Source organism: Eschrichtius robustus, chromosome 20 (genome assembly GCF_028021215.1).
Source record: "Eschrichtius robustus isolate mEscRob2 chromosome 20, mEscRob2.pri, whole genome shotgun sequence".
NCBI lineage: Eukaryota > Metazoa > Chordata > Mammalia > Artiodactyla > Eschrichtiidae > Eschrichtius > Eschrichtius robustus.
The window spans coordinates 27,532,962-27,554,564 of record NC_090843.1 but is presented as its reverse complement, the minus strand read 5'-3'; the positions used below and the strand labels follow the sequence as shown (position 1 = coordinate 27,554,564).

Sequence of the window (21,603 nt, the reverse complement as noted above, 5' to 3'; positions counted from 1 at the left end):
TTACTTTTAGACTGTTTCAAGTAATCAAGATGATACTGACAGACGCACAATCTTCACAGGCATTTCTGTCTGGAGCATCTGTTACCACTTCCCTCAATGCATTAAGCTCCACCCAGTCTCAAACCAGTGTAAATGTCTGCAGATGAAGCAGCCAAGGGACTTCCTGACTTTTGGGTTTCTCCAGGCCTCCTCCTGGGATGAACTTCAGCAGCCTAGTGTCCTTTCCAGTTTTCTATTTTCCTGAAAAAGAATCCTGCTGCCTCTGGAACTGTCTAAGCCCTGTACCTACAGCCTGGAGAAGAAATGAAAATCCCCAACATATTTTCCATCTGAAATGAACTAAGATACTTGCATTTGCTCACATCAAGAAAGTTAGACTAGTCAGAAGGGAGTGGCAGGGCATATTTAAAGTGATGAAAGGGAAAAACCTACAACCAAGATTATTTTAACCAGCAAGGATCTCATTCAGATTCGAGGGAGAAGTTAAAACCTTTACAGACAAACAAAAGCTAGGAGAATTCAGCATCACCAAACAAGCTTTACAACAAATGCTAAAGGAACTTCTCTAGGCAGGACACACAAGACAAGGAAAAGACCTACAGTAACAAACCCAAAACAATTAAGAAAATGGTAAGAGGAACACATATATTGATAATTACCTTAAATGTAAATGGATTAAATGCTCCAACCAAAATACATAGACTGGCTGAATGGATACAAAAACAAGACCCATATATATGCTGTGTACAAGAGACCCACTTCAGACCTAGGGACACATACAGACTGAAAGTGAGGGGATGGAAAAAGATATTCCATGCAAATGGAAATCAAAAGAAAGCTGGAGTAGCAATTCTCATATCAGACAAAATAGACTTTAAAATAAAGACTATTACAAGAGACAAAGAAGGACAGTACATAATGATCAAGGGATCAATCCAAGAAGAACATATAACAATTGTAAACATTTATGCACCCAACATAGAAGCACCTCAATACATAAGGCAAATGTTAACAACCATAAAAGGGGAAATCGACAGTAACAAAATCATAGTAGGGGACGTTAACACCCCACGTTCACCAATGGACAGATCATCCAAAATAAAAATAAATAAGGAAACACAAGCTTTAAATGATACATTAAACAAGATGGAATTAATTGATATTTATAGGACATTCCATCCAAAAACAACAGAATGCACTTTCTTCTCAGGTGCTCATGGAACATCCTGCAGGATAGATCATATCTTGGGTCACAAATCAAGTCTTGGTAAAATTAAGAAAATTGAAATCATATCAAGTATCTTTTCTGACCACAACGTTATGAGACTAGATATTAATTACAGGAAAAAAATCTGTAAAAAATCCAAGTACATGGAGGCTAAAGAATATACTACTTAATAACCAAGAGATCAGTGAAGAAATCAAAGAGGAAATCAGAAAATACCTAGAAACAAATGACAGTGAAAACACGATGACCCAAAACTTATGAGATGCAGCAAAAGCAGTTCTAAGAGGGCAGTTTATAGCAATACAATCTTTCCTCAAGAAACAAGAAACATCTAAAATAAAACACCTAACCTTACACCTAAAGCAATTAGAGAAAGAAGAACAAAAAAACCCCAAAGTTAGCAGAAGGAAAGAAATCATAAAGATCAGATCAAAAATAAATGAAAAAGAAATGAAGAAAACAATAACAAATATCAATAAAACTAAAAACAGGTTCTTTGAAAAGATAAACAAAACTGATAAACTATTAGCCAGACTCATCAAAAAAAAAAAAAATGGAGAAGATGCAAATCAATAGAATTAGAAATGAAAAAGGAGAAGGAACAACTGACACTGCAGAAATAGAAAGGATGATGAGAGATTACTGCAAGCAGCTATATGCCAATACAATGGACAACTTCTTAGAAAAGCACAGCCTTCTGAGACTGAAACAGGAAGAAATAGAAAATATAAAGAGACCAATCACAAGTACTGAAATTGCAACTGTGATTAAAAATCTTCCAACAAACAAAAGCCCAGGACCTGATGGCTTCACAGGCGAATTCTATCAAACATTTAGAGAAGAGCTAACACCTATCCTTTTCAAACTCTTCGAAATATAGCAGAGGGAGGAACACTCCAAAACTCATTCTACGAGGCCACCATCACCCTGATACCAAAACCAGACAAAGATGTCACAAAGAAAGAAAACTACAGGCCAATATCACTGATGAACATAGATGCAAAAATCCTCAACAAAATACTAGCAAACAGAATCCAACAGCACATTAAAAGGATCATACTCCATGATCAAGTAGGGTTTATGCCAGGAATGCAAGAATACTTCAATGTATGCAAATCAATCAACGTGACAAACCATATTAACAAAATGAAGGATAAAAACCATATGATCATGTCAATAGATGCACAAAAAGCTTTTGACAAAATTCTACACCAATTTATGATAAAAACCCTCCAGAAAGTAGGCATAGAGGGAACTTTCCTCAACATAATAAAAGCCATATATGACAAACCCACAGCCAACATTGTCCTCAATGGTGAAAAACTGAAACCATTTCCACTAAGATCAGGAACAAGACAAGGTTGCCCACTCTCACCACTATTATTCAACATAGTTTTGGAAGTTTTAGTCACAGCAAGCAGAGAAGAATTAGAAATAAAACAACCTAAATCGGAAAAGAAGAATTAAAACTGTCACTGTTTGCAGATGACATGATACTCCACACAGAGAATCCTAAAGATACTACCAGAAAACTACTAGAGCTAATCAATGAATTTGGTAAAGTAACAAGATACAAAATTAGTGCACAGAAATCTGTTGCATTCGTATACGCTAATGATGAAAAATCTGAAGGAGAAATTAAGGAAACACTCCCATTTACCACTGCAACAGAAATAATAAAATACCTAGGAATAAACCTACCTAAGGAGCCAAAAGACCTGTATGCAGAAAACTATAAGACACTGATGAAAGAAATGAAAGATGATACAAACAGATGGAGAGATATACTGTATTCTTGGATTGGAAGAATCAACATTGTGAAAATGACTCTACTACCCAAAGATATCTACAGATTCAATGCAATCCCTATCTAACTACCACTGGCATTTTTCACAGAACTAGAAGAAAATCTCACAATTTGTATGGAAACACAAAAGACCCCAAATAGCGAAAGCAATCTTGAGAAAGAAAAGCAGAGCTGAGGGAATCAGGCGCCCTGACTTCAGACTATATTACAAAGCTACAGTAATCAAGACAGTATGGTACTGGCACAAATAAAAAAATATAGATCAATGGAACAGGATAGAAAGCCCAGAGATAAACCCACGCACATATGATCACCTTATTTTTGATAAAGGAGGCAAGAATATACAGTGGAGAAAAGACAGCCTTTTCAAGAAGTGGTGCTAGGAAAACTGGACAGCTACATGTAAAAGAATGAAATTAGAACACTCCCTAACACCATACACAAAAATAAACTGAAAATGGATTAAAGACCTGAATGTAAGGCCAGACACTATAAAACTCTTAGAGGAAAACATAGGCAGAACACTCTATGACATAAATCACAGCAAGATCCTTTTTGACCCACCTCCTAGAGAAATGGAAATAAAAACAAAAATAAACAAATGGGACCTAATGAAAATTAAAAGCTTTTGCACAACAAAGGAAACCATAAACAAGATGGAAAGACAACCCTCAGAATGGGAGAAAGTATTTGCAAACGAAGCAACAGACAAAGGATTAATCTCCAAAATTTACAAGCAGTTTATACAACTCAATATCAAAAAAACAAACAACCCAATCCAACAATGGGCAGCAGACCTAGACAGACATTTCTTTAAAGAAGATATACAGATTTCCAACAAACACATGAAAGAATGCTCAACATCACTAATCATTTGAGAAATGCAAATCAAAACTACAATGAGGTATCACCTCTCACCTGTCAGAATGGCCATCATCAGAAAATCTACAAACAATAATTGCTTCAGAAGGTGTGGAGAAAAGGGAAGCTTCTTGCACTGTTAGTGGGAATGTAAATTGATGCAGCCACTATGGAGAAGAGTATGGAGGTTCCTTAAAAAACTAAAAATAAAACTACCATATGACCCAGCAATCCCACTACTGGGCATATACCCTGAGAAAACCATAATTCAAAAAGAGTCATGTACCACAATATTCTTTGCAGCTCTATTTACAATAGCCAAGACATGGAAACAACCTAAGTGTCCATCGACAGATGAATGGATAAAGAAGATGTGACACGTATAAACAATGGAATATTACTCCATTATAATAATAATGGAATATTATTAAAAAGAAATGAAATTGAGTTATTTGTAGTGAGGTGGATGGACCTAGAATCTGTCATACAGAGTGAAATAAGTCTGAAAGAGAAAAACAAATACCGTCTGCTAACAATATATATGGAATCTAAAAAAAAAAAAAAAAAAATGGTTATAAAGAACCTAGGGGCAGGACAGGAATAAAGATGCAGATGTAGAGCATGGACTTGAGGACACGGAGAGGGGGAAGTGTAAGCTGGGACGAAGTGAGAGAGTGGCATGGACTTATATATCCTACCAAATGTAAAATAGATAGCTAGTGGGAAACAGCTACATCGCACAGGGAGATCAGCTCGGTGGTGCTTTGTGACCACCCAGAGGGTTGGGATAGGGGGGGTGGGAGGGAGAAGCAAGAGGGAGGAGATATGGGGATATATGTATATGTATAGCTGATTCACTTTGTTATGAAACAGAAACTAACACACCATTGTAAAACAATTATACTCCAATAAAGATGTTTAAAAAATAATAAATAAATAAAAACCAATGAACAAAATTGTTTTCCGTGGGAAAAAAAAATAAAGATCATTAGACTTGGAATCAGGAGACCTGGGTTTGCTAGCTGTATGATTCTAGACAAGTCACTGAGCATTCACAAACCACTCTTACTTCTCTCACTTACATGGGCATCGTATCTCTCATCTCATTTTGTAGTGAATTAAAATAAAACAAAAAGGAGAACTGTGAGGCAGCCAGAGGCAACCTGGATATCCCCTGCAGCTTCAACGTCTCCATTCAGTTCTGTTTCCTGGTCTACCTAATACAACTTTTTCCAACATGCTGTGCACCAAAGTAGTTCATTGGAATCACTATAATTAGCATTACAGGTAAAATGACACTGCTGCAGTGTTAATTACTTCAGTGCAGATGTACTGTTAGATATCACACATAATATTGTCAAGCCTTTTTTTTTAAATTAAAGTGCAACAAACCATACCCTTGTTACACAGCTTTTTTTGATTAATATAAATTAATGTTATTTCAACGTCTGGGGGAAGGGTGGGGGAATAGGTGTGTTGCCTCTAATTGTGAGAACACATACGCAAATGGTAGAATTTCAGATGGATTCCCCATAACTTCCTTCTCCCACTCTGTTTTCTACATAATGGAGATTGTAAGCTCCATGAGGGCAGGGACCATGCCTGGTTTTACTCACCACACTATCCTCAGCTCCTAGCACACAGTCAGATGAATGAATGAAGATAGAGCCATGGAAGTAGAAGGAGTATGGGAGTATGGAGTGGAAGAACTAGAAGGCACACTGGTTTATTCCTGATTGCCCTGGTTTCATGTTTGCTTCATGGCCTTCAAAATGATCTTGGATGCTTCCCACAACTGGAGCTTTAAAATCCAAAATGAGAGATAAGTGAATCATCACAATGCAGAAGTCTGTAAAAGTTCTTCATTGTGACTTTTAGAAAGCAACACTGTATTCCACTGGGCTATGGGAAGTGGGTAAGATCAACACAGGTCCCGCAAGTTCAGCTAGGCACCCATTGTCAAAAGTAAATGAAGGAAAAGAATGAAAATGTTTGACCATTAAATGTATTAATTCTCACAACAAACTCATGAGGGAATTTTTTCCAATTTTTATGTGTGTAAAATACACATCTTAACCATTTTTACTTATACATTTCAGCAGTATTAAGTACAACCACCGTCCATCTCCAGAACTTTTTTTCATCCTGCAAAACTGTAACTCTATGCCCATTAAACAATAACTCCCATTCCTCTCTGCACCCCACCCCTGGCAACTACCATTCTACTTTCTATCTTTATGATTTTGACTACTCTAGGACTTCATGTAAGTGGAATCAATAAGTAATTACTGATAAGGAGGGATTTATTTCTATCATTCTCGTATTCATTCTCTATAAACCTTATAGTTTTTTATCCCTCATTTTCATAGGGGAAATTGTCTTATCTCTATTTTACAGTTAAGAAAACTGAGGCTTCAAGTAATTAACTGAACTTCTCAAGGTCACCAAGAGGCAGATTGGGAATCTTTTGACTCAAGAGTCCTTTATTCTTCTCTCTACTGTGTGCCATTGTGTTAATTACTGGGAAAATGCAGATGAGCATAGGACATGGTCCCTGCCTTGCTTCAATGGGCAAAAATTTTCTTAGGAACATTAGACAGACACATTGAGAGGATTTTATAAGTGCGGGGAAGCCTGATATACTTGCTCATTGGAACAGAGCACATATCCTATAAGAATTTGAAGCAGCTCCTGTTATGCAGCCTTGCATACTGTAGGGGTCCATGGATGTTGCTTGTTGAATTAATGCAATTTGAAGAGAATTTGAGATCCAGCCTTCTCTGCGGGATCTACACTCCACAGCAAATGGATTTGACAATAGATAATAAGCACTGTAATAATGTGTACACCATTTGACCCAGAGTTTGCCTAATGAAATATCTGCACTAGTAAAAAGGTTTATCCATAAGGATGTTCATTGCAGTATTTTTTTTTTTTTATTGAGTGAAAGATTCTTTAAATTGTGTAGTGCTTTACAATTTTCAAAAGTTTCACAAAGATGATTTCATATAATCCCATGTTAACCCTTTTTTTCTACTACTCCTAAATTGCTCCTCCCTCCTTCCTTCTCCCCACTGGTAACCACTAGTTTGTTCTCTATATCTCATTGCAATATTTTTTACCAATAGTGAAAAAGTGAAAGGGCTGTAAAGATTCAATAATAAGTCATATATGTTTACAGTGGAATATTATGAAACTATTTCAAAGTGATATTGCAAAAGAACAGTTAATAACCTAGAAATATTCATGTGACTAAAAATAATATATCTTTACTATATATATTTATATATTAATGTACAAATATGTAACAAATATATTAAATATATTATACATATGTTGTGTATAATATATTAAATATATAAATTTATATAGATATATTAAATTTTTATATATAATAATATATTTATATATATATAAAATCATATACCCTTGTATGTGAAAAGCATTTATTATCACACATATAAAATGATCTCATTAAAATATAGATATATACGGTTATGAGTGTGAAGAGTTATATACCAAAATATTAGTGGTGATTATTGGTTTACTGTAGAATTGTGGCTGATTTTTATTTCATTGAGCTGTTCTGGGTCTTCCTGCCCATGTATAATACCTGTATATTATCTTAGTAAGTAGAAAACATAAATTTTGCTTAAAGATGAATGCAGTGTCAAACACAAATCTATCTCTACCATTTTACTGCAAAGAAAGTCATAAATTGGGACAAGAAAAGAAGACAAGCTCTCATTATATCATACTGACTAAATATACATTTATTTGAGACTGGAGAACAGGCGTAGAGTCTTTGATAGGGATCATTTGGTTGCAAGAAATAGATAACTTAAGAAAAAATAAATCCCTTTGTAAGATGTAAAGTATCAGAGAAAGCACAGCCCAGGCCTCACGAAGGAAGTGGAACAAAGAGGTGCAAAGGGTTTCTGAAGGTGAAGTAGATATTCTCTCCAATTCTCTCTCTGCATGGTTTCCTCTGTCACTCTTGGCATATCTGCTGCTTTCTTCTCTCGTTCTGGTATGACTTTCCAGCTGATTAGCAGACTGACTGTCTGAGCCCCAAGTGACTTTCTAGTTCAGCTACTCAACAAAGACTGTCCAGAGTTTCTGTTGATAGTTCCAGAGTCACATGACAGAGAAGATGATTGACTTAGAGTATATCAGTTAGCTTTTGCTCTATAACAAACTATCTCAAAGCTTAGGGACTGAAAACAACCAAATTTTTAGCTCCGCAGTATATGGGAAGCTATGGTCTGTGGGAAATTCTTCTGGTGCAGGCCAGACTAAGACAGTCAACTGGTGGATCAGTCATGGAATGGCCAGCCTAGGATGGCTTCTCCTGGGATGGTTCTCCTCACTCTGGGTCATCCTCCAGCAGGCTAGCCCAGGCTTGTTTGCATGGTGGTTTCGAGTTTCCAAAAAGGAGTAAGGACACGTGCAAGGCCTCTAGACGCCAACTCTCAGAATAAGCATGTTGTATCCACTACATGCTATTGGCCAAAGCAAGTGACAAGGCCAGTTCAGATTCAAGAGGCAGAGAAACAGACGGCCCTATCTTGATGGGACCGGCTACAAGGTCACATTGTAAGTAGTGTAGTTACAAGGAGTGGAAGAATTCTAGCCATTTTTGCAACCTGCACATAATCTGCCAGCGACTTAGGCTGACACAGGCTCCATCTTGTAGCTGTATCACATTTACAAATTCCCATATTGCCCCTTGATTGATGAAGCAGGGGAAGAAAGAGACTGGAGAATCTTACTTAAGCTTTTCACTGTTTCAGCCTGTAAACGACATTTGTCATGTCCCCTCACAGACCATGGCCAACATCAGCACATGGGCTCCACCTTATAGCAAGATGGTGCTATAGTGAGTCTGTGGAGTATTTTGGTAAACACTGCTGTCTCTGCCACAGTGAGAAATCTACAGAACTAAACTAACTGATCATTCACAAGTCTAGTGCCAGAAAAGTGGAGGGGCAGGTAAGGTTAATGTTATAGAACAAATATATGAAAACCATATCTAATGAAGTTGTCAGAAGTTACATGAATCCCTTAAAGCAAGGGTCTCCAACCCCCGGGCCATGGACCGGTACCGGTCTGTGTCCTGTTAGGAACCAGGCTGCAGAGCAGGAGGGGAGCAGCAGGCGAGCGAGCAAAGCTTCATCTGTATTTACAGCTGCTCCCCATCACTCACATTACCGCCTGAGTTCTGCCTCCTGTCAGATCAGCACTGCATTAGATTCTCATAGGAGTGCAAACCCTACTGTGAACTGCACATGTGAAGGATATTTGTTGTGCACTCCTTATGAGAATCTAATGCCTGATGATCTGAGGTGGAACTGAGACAGTGATGCTAGCTCTGGGGAGTGGTTGCAAATAGAGATTATCATTAGTAGAGAGGTTTGACTGCACAGAGACCATAATAAATCAATTGCTTGCAGACTCATATCAAAATCCTATCTGTGAGTGGCAAGTGAAAACAAGCTCAGGACTCCCACTGATTCTGCATTATGGTGAGTTGTATAATTATTTCATTATATATTACAATGTAATAATAATAAAAATAAACTGCACGATAAATGTAATGCACTTGAATCATCCTGAAACCTCCACCCTCCCAGTCCGTGGGAAAAATTGTCTTCCACGAAACCGGCCCCTGGTGCCAAAATTTGGGGGACCGTTAGCTTAAAGAATCCCTAGGGCTAGGCCCAAAGGAGTCAGAGTAAGCAGGTAGAAAATCCAAGTAGCTCAGCAATCCATAGCCCAGAAGCATTCCATCCAGACCCACTCAAAGTCTCCCTTAAGTTTTCAATCTGCCCCTAGAGCTAAGTCAACCCAGAAGACTAAGGCAATAGACTCACAGGTAGGAATCAGTGTTCTAGAATCAAGTGTTGAGAGGTGCTAAGGTCATAGTCAACAAAATGAAGCTGAGCATCAAGTTCAAGAGAAAAGGAGGGAAAGAAACCCCAAGCAGTAAGGTTCAGCTTGCAGGGGCTGAAGCAAGATGGAATAGGAAGTCTGTAAAATGGGAAGCTTATATGAATCTCTTTAACTTAACATTGAGGCCACAAACTGCAAGAAAGTATCAGAGCTCTGACTCTTTGCAGTGTCTAGTTGCAGGGGTGAGAGAAGGACCTAAACCAAGACACACCAGACTGAATGCTTGAGACTACAAACATAAGCCTCAGTCTCCCCCTAAGGTTTGCTCTTATTCACTTATTTTAGCTTACTTGTCTCTCTTTTGGCCTTTGTATCATCTCATCCTTACTAACTGCTTTCTCCAATTTCTGACACCTGAGATTTTAACTTTTACAGCATCTTTACATTCCAAATATTTATGGTAAGAAGACAAGTTAATTCTTTATAAGTGCAACGTGCAAAATATTAGTCACAGTTGATGAGGTTTCCTTTGAGTTCCTACCTCAGATTCCTAAATGATAATGTGGCTTATGACTCACAGAAAGTACCATAGATTCCAGGTAGGGCAGAAATGCTCTCTGGGGAGGCTGTCACTCCCTACTCCACATGTGGAATTAGCCTAGTGTCTTCCTATCAAAAGGAAGCAAAAGGCATTGGTCTAAGCACCATGCTGGGTTGAGTGAGAAATTGTGAGAAATGGAAGGAGGAGAACCTTGTTTGACCTGTTGCTCATTGCCTTGCAGGTCAGTGGGACCATGTACAACACTGGAAGACATGTGTCCCTGCGCCTGGACAAGGATCACTTGGTCAACGTATCAGGAGGGCCCATGACATACAGTCACCGGCTGGAGGAGGTCCGGCTACACTTTGGGAGTGAAGATAGCCAAGGGTCAGAGCACCTCCTCAACGGACAAGCCTTCTCTGGGGAGGTATGTGAGGTTATTGAAGTACTACGGGTAAGTGCCAATTAATAAGATTTGGTGCTTATTTATATCCAAGGTGTGATGACAGATGGAAAGACTGCTCTTGTATCTATGAAATAAGAAGGTCTGTGCCTCCTTTCTCCATCTGTCTTTTGCAAGTTGACATAGAAGTTTATAATGAGCTTCCAGTGTTTTCCAGGGAAGACCACAGTGAAACTTGATATTTCCTCCTGAGACATTGGTGCAGCTCTCTTGTGACTAATGCCCTAAGATATCACCAGATCATTACTTCAACCCTAAACCCTCACCTTACATGTACATCTTCATTTACACCTATCTGTGCAATCAGCTCCCTATATGTCACATATGTTTGCATAGATTCCATAATTCTCCTTTCTGGCAGAATGGGTCTTATTGGCACAAAACTACTACGTATAGCGAAATAAATGTCAGGGAACTACATAGTCTGGGTTTCTGCAGAATGTGCCACCATTAATGGTGAGTATCACTGTGTCTACCATCAACCCAGACAGAACTCAGGCCACATCAGTGAGCCAAACCACACCTTCAGTTATAGGACAAGAGCTACAATTTAAACAAATATCATGTGTGCTATGACATATGACACTTGATAAGCAGGGTGTAGTTAATTTGACCTCTTTTACCTCCCTTACACATGAGGGTGGTTATCAACTAGAGGTCAGGTGTCCTTATATGCTAAATATCTTGTAGCTAGGTTTCTGTTTAGGAGTCCTCAATAACTGATGTCAAGAAGGCTTTCAAATAACAGAAGTATGCATCTCACTATTGGCTTGGTCTTTTTAATATTTTTAATCAAGATCATGATTAAACCTGGCATTGTTTTAAATATAATAAGGCCACACACTGAGAAAGAGATCCACAGCTGAATGAGTCCAGTGGCCAGATTTTAATGATCATTCAAAATGCATCAACTGAGAACCTACCTAGGCACTGTGCTAGTTACCAGGGACACGGAGATATATATATGTAAAGACATAGTTCCTACCACAGAGGAGCTCAAAGAATACTATATTCAAATCATTAAAGTATAATGCCATGCTGTAATGGAGATGTACAAAGACCTTGGCCATCTCTAAGGAAGAAGTGACAAATTTTCCTTGAAGTGTGCAGGAGAAGTTTCACAGAGGAGGTGCCCTTTGAACTGGGCTGAGAAGAGAAGCAATGCAGAACAAGTTTAAGAGCATCAGCTTTGGCATCAAAGAACCTGAGTTTGTACCTCCTGCTGTGATACACAGTAATTGTGTGACCTTGAGATGGTTACTTGATCCTTCTAAGGCTGAGTTTATATACCTCTCCAGGTTGTTTTGAAAATTAAGTGGGATTAAATATGTAAGGATCACTAGAAGTACTCAATAGTTGATAGACAACAAAGATAAAGCAGGAAACAAGGAACAGCAAAGTCACCAAGGTGTGTCAAGGCACTGTGCATGGGGGAAGCTGCACGTGGATTTCATCTGTGGTCTATTAATAATGGCTGCATAGAGGACCGGGTTGAGCAGGAATATGAGTCTCCTTCCTGAATCTGTCAGGAAAAAAAAGCTAGGAATGATTAGGGATGCCTGCCAAAGGGACATGAGAATGTAATGGGAAATTCTGAAGAGTTAGAGATCCTGAACTAACATATAGCAGGGAATATGATGAAAGCAGGGCAAAAACTCATGAACTGAGAATGACTGGGGACTGCCAGTCTGAATTAGAGACTATTTAAAATTAGATAAACTCTTCCTTTTTAAATACGTTATTTTAAGATTTGTATTCATTTTCTTTGTTGACTGACATTTATTTGCTGTTATTTCTTTGTTTTTCTCCCCTACTGAAATTTAAATTCCAGTGCCTATCACAATATTGTCTCAGAATAAAAATGAATTTGTGAATGAATTTATTAAATGAATGAGTGAAAAAATATAGATGGTTACCAGGCTAAAATCTTTACATTGTAGAATTTCTTAAAGTTGCTTGTTTCTTCAATATGTAATAAGGGTGCTTTGTAACTTGTATATAAACTACAATTTTGGAGTAAATGAGGGCTTCCAAAACCCTTAAGGGAAACATATAACAATTTGATCTTGATGTATTAATTTTCCTAGACCTACTCCGGACCACAAGTATCAGCTGCTCCAAAGAACCTGCATTTTTAAAGCTCCCAGGAGAGTATGAATATTAGGTTTGTGAAGCACTCCATCAGTAGTACATTATTAAGTGTTCTCAATGAAAAAAGCATTTAAACAGAGTTGCGAATTAGAATTAACTGGGGAAAATTGCCAAAATATTTACATTTGAATCCTTCTCCGGAAGAAGCTGAATTAGTCTCCAGAGAAGGGGTCTAGGAATGTGCATTTGTAAAAATTTTTGCGAGAGAATTTGGTTAGTTACCACTGTGTCAATTTCAGCTCAGGTTCTGCCTGAATTATCTCAGTTTTCTAGAGAAGGAGGACTTAATCAACAAAGCCATCCTGCACAAAAATTTTAAAAGACGCACCCGAAGTAATTGCCCCCTGGACATGGCAAAGCTGGGGTGCTATCTAGACTAATGGTATTTGGAGAACAGCTTCCCAAGCAGAGCAGCCACACACACATCCCCTGCTCCAAGGCAAGATTGACATTCAGTCTCAGCACAAATAGTTACACTTTGCCCTGAGTACACCACATCAGATATATCACATTTCTTTCTGAGCCCCTGAGTATGAGTGGTCTAAAAACTGGTGTGGGTTTAGGTGCAAAAAACCAGAATGTTGAAAGCACCAAAACATGTCATGTGGAAAGAGTTGGATAGGCATTGATTTTTGAGATACCTCAAAGATATTGCAGGTTCCAGACCACTGCAATAAAGCGAAGATCACAATAAAGCAAGTCACGTGAATTTTATTTCCCAGTGCATATAAAAGTTATGTTTACACTATACTACAGTAAGTGTGCAATAGCACTATGCCTAAAAAAACATTGTGCATACCTTAATTTAAAAATACTTTATTGCTAAAAATGCTAACCATCATCTGAGTCTTCAGTGAGTCACAGTAGTAACATCAAAGAACTGATCACAGATCACCTTAACAAATATAATAATAATGAAAAAGTTTGAAATATTGTGAGAATTACCAAAATATGACACAGAGACACAAGCGAGTAAATGCTATTGGAAAAATGGCACTAATAGACTTGCTCAATGCAGGGTGGCTGCAAACCTTTAATTTGTAAAGAACACAGTATCTGCACAGTACAACAAAGTGCAACAAAACAAGGTATGCTTGCATTTAGCCCTGCGAGGTCAGCTTGGTGGTGGTCTGTGACCACCCAGAGGAGTGGGATAGGGAGGGTGGGAGGGAGAGGATATGGAGATATATGTATACATATAACTGATTCACTTTGTTATACAGCAGAAACTAACACAACATTGTAAAGCAATTATACTCCAATAAAGATGTTTAAAAAAATAATAAAAATTAATTCATTAATTAATTAATAAAAATAAATAAAAGGCTTTAGTGAGCAAGAAGAGTTTAACATCTTCTATGTGGGATGAGGGGAAAACATAGGGTCAATTGTCCAAAATTCCAGAGAGATGGCAGTCAGCTAAATATATGTTCTAACAATGAGAGCTATCTATCTATGGAATGAGTCTGCCTCTGAAAACAATGAATTCTCATCACTGGAATTATTATCATGGAATGGAATTTGAGGACTTCATAAAAGTGACTCATCCTAAGAAGCAAGTGAGCTATGGGCTTTACTGTACCTTATAATGCCAAAACTCTACCCAACCCATGATTTCCTTAGGGAAAATATTTTCCAGTTGCTTTCTACTGAGGGTTAGCCCCAGTTAAGTAAGTATATTTCATCCATAGATTAACTGTTTATTTTTAGTTTGAGCTATTTTCAGAGCTGCCTTTGTTCTCTATTTTGAGCTATCCTCTGAGAGGACCTAGGTAAACACTTCGGCAGCAAAGCATTTGTTTATTGTGTTGACAATGAATAATCGCATTGCCATCTGCCCCATCTATTATTGCTGATCACGATAAGCCAGTTAATGCCGAGCATTTTCCTTGGCGCAGTGCAGCAGTCGTTATCTGAAGAGCTGTAGATTAATTGCAGTCTTGTCTAGTGAGGTTATTGTAATTGATGGTCATCATTTGCTTTGTTTTATAAAGCTGTGTGGATGTACAACACTGTCAGCAGCTGTGTTTTTATAAAAATTATTCATGTCCTACACAAGAACTCCTGGATGCATTGTCGGGGATTGGTGATAAATGAGCATATTCAGAGATTCAAACGTCTCCATTTTTTTAAGATGGGAAAATTAACCATTTTTAATAAGTAAGACATCTAGCTTGCTAATCATGTCTGAGTGGTTAGATTAATGTCCAATACAAAGTAGGGTATTAATGAAAAGAAAAAATACATTAACCAGGAAAAAGATAATATTTGAAAAGAATCATGTCCGTGGATTAAGTTGCAGTAGTGAGTTTAGATAAGAAGAATCTTTCTTATTTGGGGAAATTGGAAGTATTCATTTTGAAAACCTTCCTTAAGTTCTTCACTTCAAAGGGTTAAGGGGGTACACTGAGAATTGCACTAGCCACTTCATGGAATACCTGTGGCCAGATCCTCCTGTTTATTTTATCCACTCTTCACATAGCTAGTGTGCTCCTGCTGTGTGCTGAGCTCAAAACCCAGGTCCTGCCCAGAGAAGCATACAGTCTATTGAGGCTTACATATGTTTATAATACAACATAATATGGGTTATACTTGAGGATTGTTCTGGAAAGGGAACTATGAAATAACTCTCTCTGGATTGTATTAAGGAGAGGATGGATGAACAGCTGTGTGACCTGACACAGTTGCTGCTCCCTATGAAGGCTGGGTAGAAATACATGAACCTTTCAAGTCTCAGCCTCTTGAATCTTGATTCTGTTCAAACACATTTGAGGGAGGAAAAAGTCCATAGCTGTTGCTATGTAGATAAGATTTGTTTAATTAAAAGGGGAAATAAAAGTCCCATGTAGAATATATGTATTTTTAGTGGCTCTGAATCAGAATAGAGAAAACAATTATCTCAGTGCAAACAACTGAGACTAAACAACAGAAACTGCAGGCCTTGTCCTCTTCAAGGAATCAGTTATTTGCATCTCTGAGAGACCGGTTTCACCAAAGTAACACAAATTTGTAGGAATAAGCAACTAACACCAAATCGTCCTGAAGTGTGCAAAGATATGAAAGTGCTGAGGAACACATGACTGAGAACCAGGGCCCCATGAGGCACTGAATGGTTTTGGGAGGAGGTACTCCAGAAATCTAATTAGTACCTTGCAGGAGGCTGGGACCTCCTGGTAGAGATGCTCCATTGGCACAACTGGGGATTTGAGGGGGAATGAGAATTGGGATATTCAAAAATAACAGATACACGAGTAATACACATAGAAGAGCTACTTAAGTGCCATGGGAAAGCTGTTCCCTCTACCCTGATTTCTAGCTCCATCTTCCTCCCCCTATATCCAGCACAGCCAACCTTGTTTTGCTTTCCAAGTCCCCGTCCCTCCTCCCAACCAGTAAAGTGTTGCTGCCTCCTTTTGATTTCCAGAGAATCCTGTATATTCATTTACTACAGGAGTCCACAAACTGTAGACTGTAGGCCAAATTCAGCCAAGGAGCTAAGGATGGTTTACATTTTTAAAGGATGTTTTTTAAAGAGCAGAATATGCAACAGAGACCATATGTGGCTTGCAAAAGCCAAAATATTTACTACCTGGCCTTTTAGAGAAAAATTTTGCTGACCCCAATCGATTAAATTACCCATCGCTATAGATTTTATAACTGTTTACTCTCACTTCTGGAACCACATTTCTTGTTGATAGGAATTTTATCTTGATCATTAATGTATTTCAGAACCTAGTACATTGGCACATGACAGCAGAGTCAATAAATGTTTGCTGAATTAAGGAATAAATAATCTTGGTAATCCCCTCAAGGACAGAGATTTTTTGCTATTCATCTTTGTACATCATGCATCTAGCACAGTGCCTAACATACATTAGGTGTTTCTTAATTGATGTTTGTGGAATTAATCATTCAATCACTGAATAAATAACTTAATCTACTATTGGTGTTTTAGGAATTGGAAATTTATAGGCTTTTTTCCCTGGAATTTTGGGAGTGTTGCATTCATTGACTATATAGGGATTATTATATATAGCCTCATTTAAATTCAAGTGTTTTAATAAAGGCTGTCCAAAGCATCAAATTCCATTAGAAACTGGAAGAAAGGAAGAGTGATTTACTTCACAGTAACCACTAAGAGAAGTTCTGGGCTTTCTCTGAGAAAGAGGTATGCTTTGAGACGAGGTACTAACCTAGCCCTATTCTAAATGTGGTAAAGAACAGAAAGGGATTGAACAATTAAGTGTCACCTTGGAGGAATTTTATATCCATTGGAGGGACAAGGCACAGACTTGAATCAATTACTGTGCAGTGTAATCCAGAACTTATTCAGTCACACCCATAGGTGGCTACAGAATCTCACTGCTAATACCCAGTCACTGTTTACATGCTTTGTGATTTACTTTCATTCTTTCATTTAGTTAACAAATATTAATTGAGAGCCTACCATGTGCTACAGTGAATTAAACTGGTAAAAATCCTGCCTGTAAGGTAATTAAGTCTAGTGGGGATAGACAAATAATAAATAATAGACATAATAAATGAGTAAATTTCTATGGTAAGTATGATAAATGCTATGGGAAAAGAAATAGATCAGAGTAGGGGGGGTCAGAGGATGAGGAGTGGAGGTAGTGAGTTACAAGTGTAAATATGGTGGTCAGTGTAGACCTTGTTGAGAACATGACATTTGTGAGGTTGCCATGGGGATGTCTAGGGAAAGGACATTCTAGGCAGAGGCAACAACCAATTCCATAGCTTTGAAGTGGGAGAAAGCTTGAGTGTTCTAGGAAGACCAGGAGCTCACGTGTAAGTGATCAAGTGTGAGAGGTCAGAGAGAGAAGAGTAGGGCCGGGAGCTGCTGCAGATCATCACCTCTGCATGGATTTTGTATGGACTTTGGCTTTTACTTTGAATGAATTCCAAAGCACATTGACATAAATTCTCTGATTTAATCACTAAACACTAGCTCAGTGAGGTTACCCTTAATATTATCCCCTTTATACCTGGGGAAACTAAGGCCCAAGACCATCCTGACAATAAGTGATTGAGGTTGGATTTAATTCAGGTCTTCTGATACATAACATTGCTTACCATAGGCTAAGGTTTATACATAAACCCCAAAATAATCAATGTTCACCTACTCTGGGCCCTAATCCAGTGGGGAAATTCAAAGATCTGTAGGCTGCAGGGCCTGCCTTTCAGGAGCCTTCAATCTAGTGGAAGACCCCATATTCCCAAACAGACTGTTAACTCCCTGCAGCCACAGAGTAGGTTGTGTCTTTTAATATCACATACATGTGATAGGCACTTGGTAGATTGAATGAGTAAATGAATATCATTTAAAAGACTGTAGCTTTCAGAGAGTCTAAATTATGCCCAATATATCATAAATTAAATTCTGTTGTCATAATGACAAACCTAATAAAGTCAATGGCATTATTAACAGAAGATCTAAGTGTTAATGTCAAATTATTTACAAATAAAAGGTAAGTGAATTTTCAGTGTACCTGGGAGGAGTAATGGAACAATTGATAACTGGTGTGCTAGAAAAATTCATTTAGATTCCTCATTTCAGCCCTGGAATTACTCCCAGGATCAGACCAGGGAACTTGTCTTTGCCAATGCTAGAAGCCAAAGCTCTGGATTCCAGGAACGAGTCCCACCCAGAGTGAACAAACTGACCTTTAAGAAGTAAAGCAAACAGAGGTCAGAAGCCCAGTGGTAGAGCAGATTATGATGATACTATCAAGAAGATGATGACTGTGATCTAAGGATAGGCACTTTTCCCTTTGGACATTTTTATACTTACTTCTGGGAAAGGACAGCCCAGTCCAGTCAGCAGCTTCCTGGATTGCCATTTTAGATGAACACTTTGGGGCTGCCTAAGAGAGCAGTAATTGCATTTGAAGACAAATTGTTGAGATCAGTTCATTATCCCATTGATTCCATCCCAACCTGTATCATAACTCTGATCTGGTCCTGCCAGGGTGGCATTATGACAACCACCATCTTCCTTTACTTGATTTTTATCTCCCCCCTTGGTGTCCGTCTAAAGCAGGGAGGGAGGTGTTATATTACAATGACAATATTTTTTTTTAACATCTTTATTGGAGTATAATTGCTTTACAATGGTGTGTTAGTTTCTGCTTTATAACAAAGTGAATCAGTAATACATATACATATGTTCCCATATCTCTTCCCTCTTGCATCTCCCTCCCTCCCACCCTCCCTATCCCACCCCTCTAGGTGATCACAGAGCACCGAGCTGACCTCCTTGTGCTATGCGGCTGCTTCCCACTAGCTATCTATTTTATGTTTGGTAGTGTATATGTGTCCATGCCACTCTCTCACTTTGTCACAGCTTACCCTTCCCCCTCCCCATATCCTCAAGTCCATTATCTAGTAGGTCTGTGTCTTTATTCCCGTCTTACCACTAGGTTCTTCATGACCTTTTTTTTTTTTTCCCTTAGATTCCATATATATGTGTTAGCATACTGTATTTGTTTTTCTCTTTCTGACTTACTTCATTCTGTATGACAGACTCTAACTCCATCCACCTCACGACAAATAAATCAATTTCGTTTCTTTTTATGGCTGAGTAATATTCCATTGTATATATGTGCCACATCTTCTTTATCCATTCATCTGATGATGGACACTTAGGTTGCTTCCATGTCCTGGCTATTGTAAATAGAGCTGCAATGGACATTTTGGTACATGACTCTTTTTGAACTATGGTTTTCTCAGGGTATATGCCCAGTAGTGGGATTGCTGGGTCGTATGGTAGTTCTATTTTTCGTTTTTTAAGGAACCTCCATACTGTTCTCCATAGTGTCTGTATCAATTTACATTCCCACCAACAGTGCAAGAGGGTTCCCTTTTCTCCACACTCTCTCCAGCATTTATTGTTTCTAGATTTTACAAAGACAATATTAAAGACAGTCATTAACTGGGACTTGATCAGGGGTCAGTAGAACCTAACTGTCATCATAGAGATCATCACTGTTATGACTCTACAAGTGTTGAATGGGATCTTCTTTTATTTAGTAACCAGTGACACTGCAATTAGAGGATGGGTACTGCTTCTAACACTTCTGTGAACCAGCAACTGGTGAACAGTTAAGCTGGTACCATTGAAATGATTAGCGGTACATTTTTTATCCATTTCCAAAGCTACAGTAATAAAGTCAATTGGAAAAGAAAATGTAAAGTAAAAAATGACTTGTTCACTACTAATCTGACCACGTCAATGTTCATTAAAATTTCTAGAGTTTCCGGGACTTCCCTGGTGGCCCAGTGGTAAAGAATCCGCTTTACAATGCAGGGGATGCAGGTTCGATCCCTGGTCAGGGAAATAAGATCCCACATGCCGCCGGGCAAATAAGCTTGCTCACCACAACTACTGGCTCGCGATCCTCAACTAGAGAGCCTGTGTGCTGCAAACTACAGAGCCCACATGCTCTGAAACCCACGTGATACAACTACAGAACCCACGCACCCTGGAGCCCGCAGGCTACAACTAGAGAGAAGCCTGAACACTGCAACAAAGAGCCCGTGCCACATCGAAAGATCCCGCATGCCTCAGTGAAGATCACATGTGCTGCAACTAAGACCAGACACAGCCAAAAATAAATATAATAAAGAAATAAATAATAAAGTAAGATCTTTAAGAAAAACTTAATTAAAAAAGTTTTGTAGAGTTTCCTCCAAAGATCACATCTCCACTTCAAGATACCGACCTGCTATTAGAAAGAAGTCTGCGCAAACCCTCCATCTAAAGTATCAGTGTTAGAGGCCCCACTGAGGTCATTTCTTCCCACCCACTTACATACAAAGAGAAAATTAGAGCCAGGAAGGGCAAGAGACCTGCCCGAGTCACCAAGATTCAGTGGCAGAATTTTAGGACCAGAACCCAAGTTTCCTGACTCTTACTTTGGGATTTAACATTTTCTAAATAAAAATTGTAATTATATCAAATCCCAACATTCAAAAGACCATTTTAGGTCATCTGGTTTTTGTTGCCCAGTAGAGCAGGTGTAATCTGATATTCAGGTTTCCTGCCTTAATGAGCAGAACCCCATCACAAGGGCATTTATACAATCAGCCTCAAAAAGGCAAAGACATTGGCAGATTAGTTCACAAACATGAGCAATCTTGAGTGTCCAACAAAAACACCACTGAGTGAGAACCTTTATAGTGTCTAATTCCAAGAAGTATGGAAATTAAAGTTTGGAAGACCAAAATAGAAAGTGAAATGCCTTAAAGATCCTTCATTTGGTCTCAATAGGAAAATGCAATCATACTATAGCATTAAGAGCCCAAGGATATAAGCCATACTTTTCTACAGTTTGAATCCGTCCTCTCACACACTCTTCCCAATAACCATCCAGAACAGCTCAGCAATATTAAATATAAGTAATCTAGATAACAATATATTGCAAAATCAAATCATTAGATGTCTAGCCGCTCCATGGATATGCTGCTATGCAATTCAAAATAAAGCCGTTTAAAACCACCAGATTCATTTGCGCTGACATATCGATAAACTTTTGCTGAAACAAAGCTAATCATTTCAATGGTGCCAACTTAATTGCTTACCAGTTAATGGATAATAAACAGACCTGAGGATTAAAATATGAACTAATTACTGTACTCAATTC

At 38.3% G+C, this 21,603-nt stretch overlaps 1 protein-coding gene across 1 annotated transcript in view; it reads left to right on the top strand.

Annotated features, from left to right (window-relative positions):
* Positions 1–21,603, top strand: part of CA10 (carbonic anhydrase 10) — a 581,255-nt gene that overhangs the window by 464,983 nt on the left and 94,669 nt on the right. Inside the window, exon 4 of the mRNA XM_068530438.1 lies at positions 10,571–10,756. Coding sequence (XP_068386539.1) covers positions 10,571–10,756 — 186 coding nt within the window. The remainder of the gene's footprint in view (positions 1–10,570; positions 10,757–21,603) is intronic.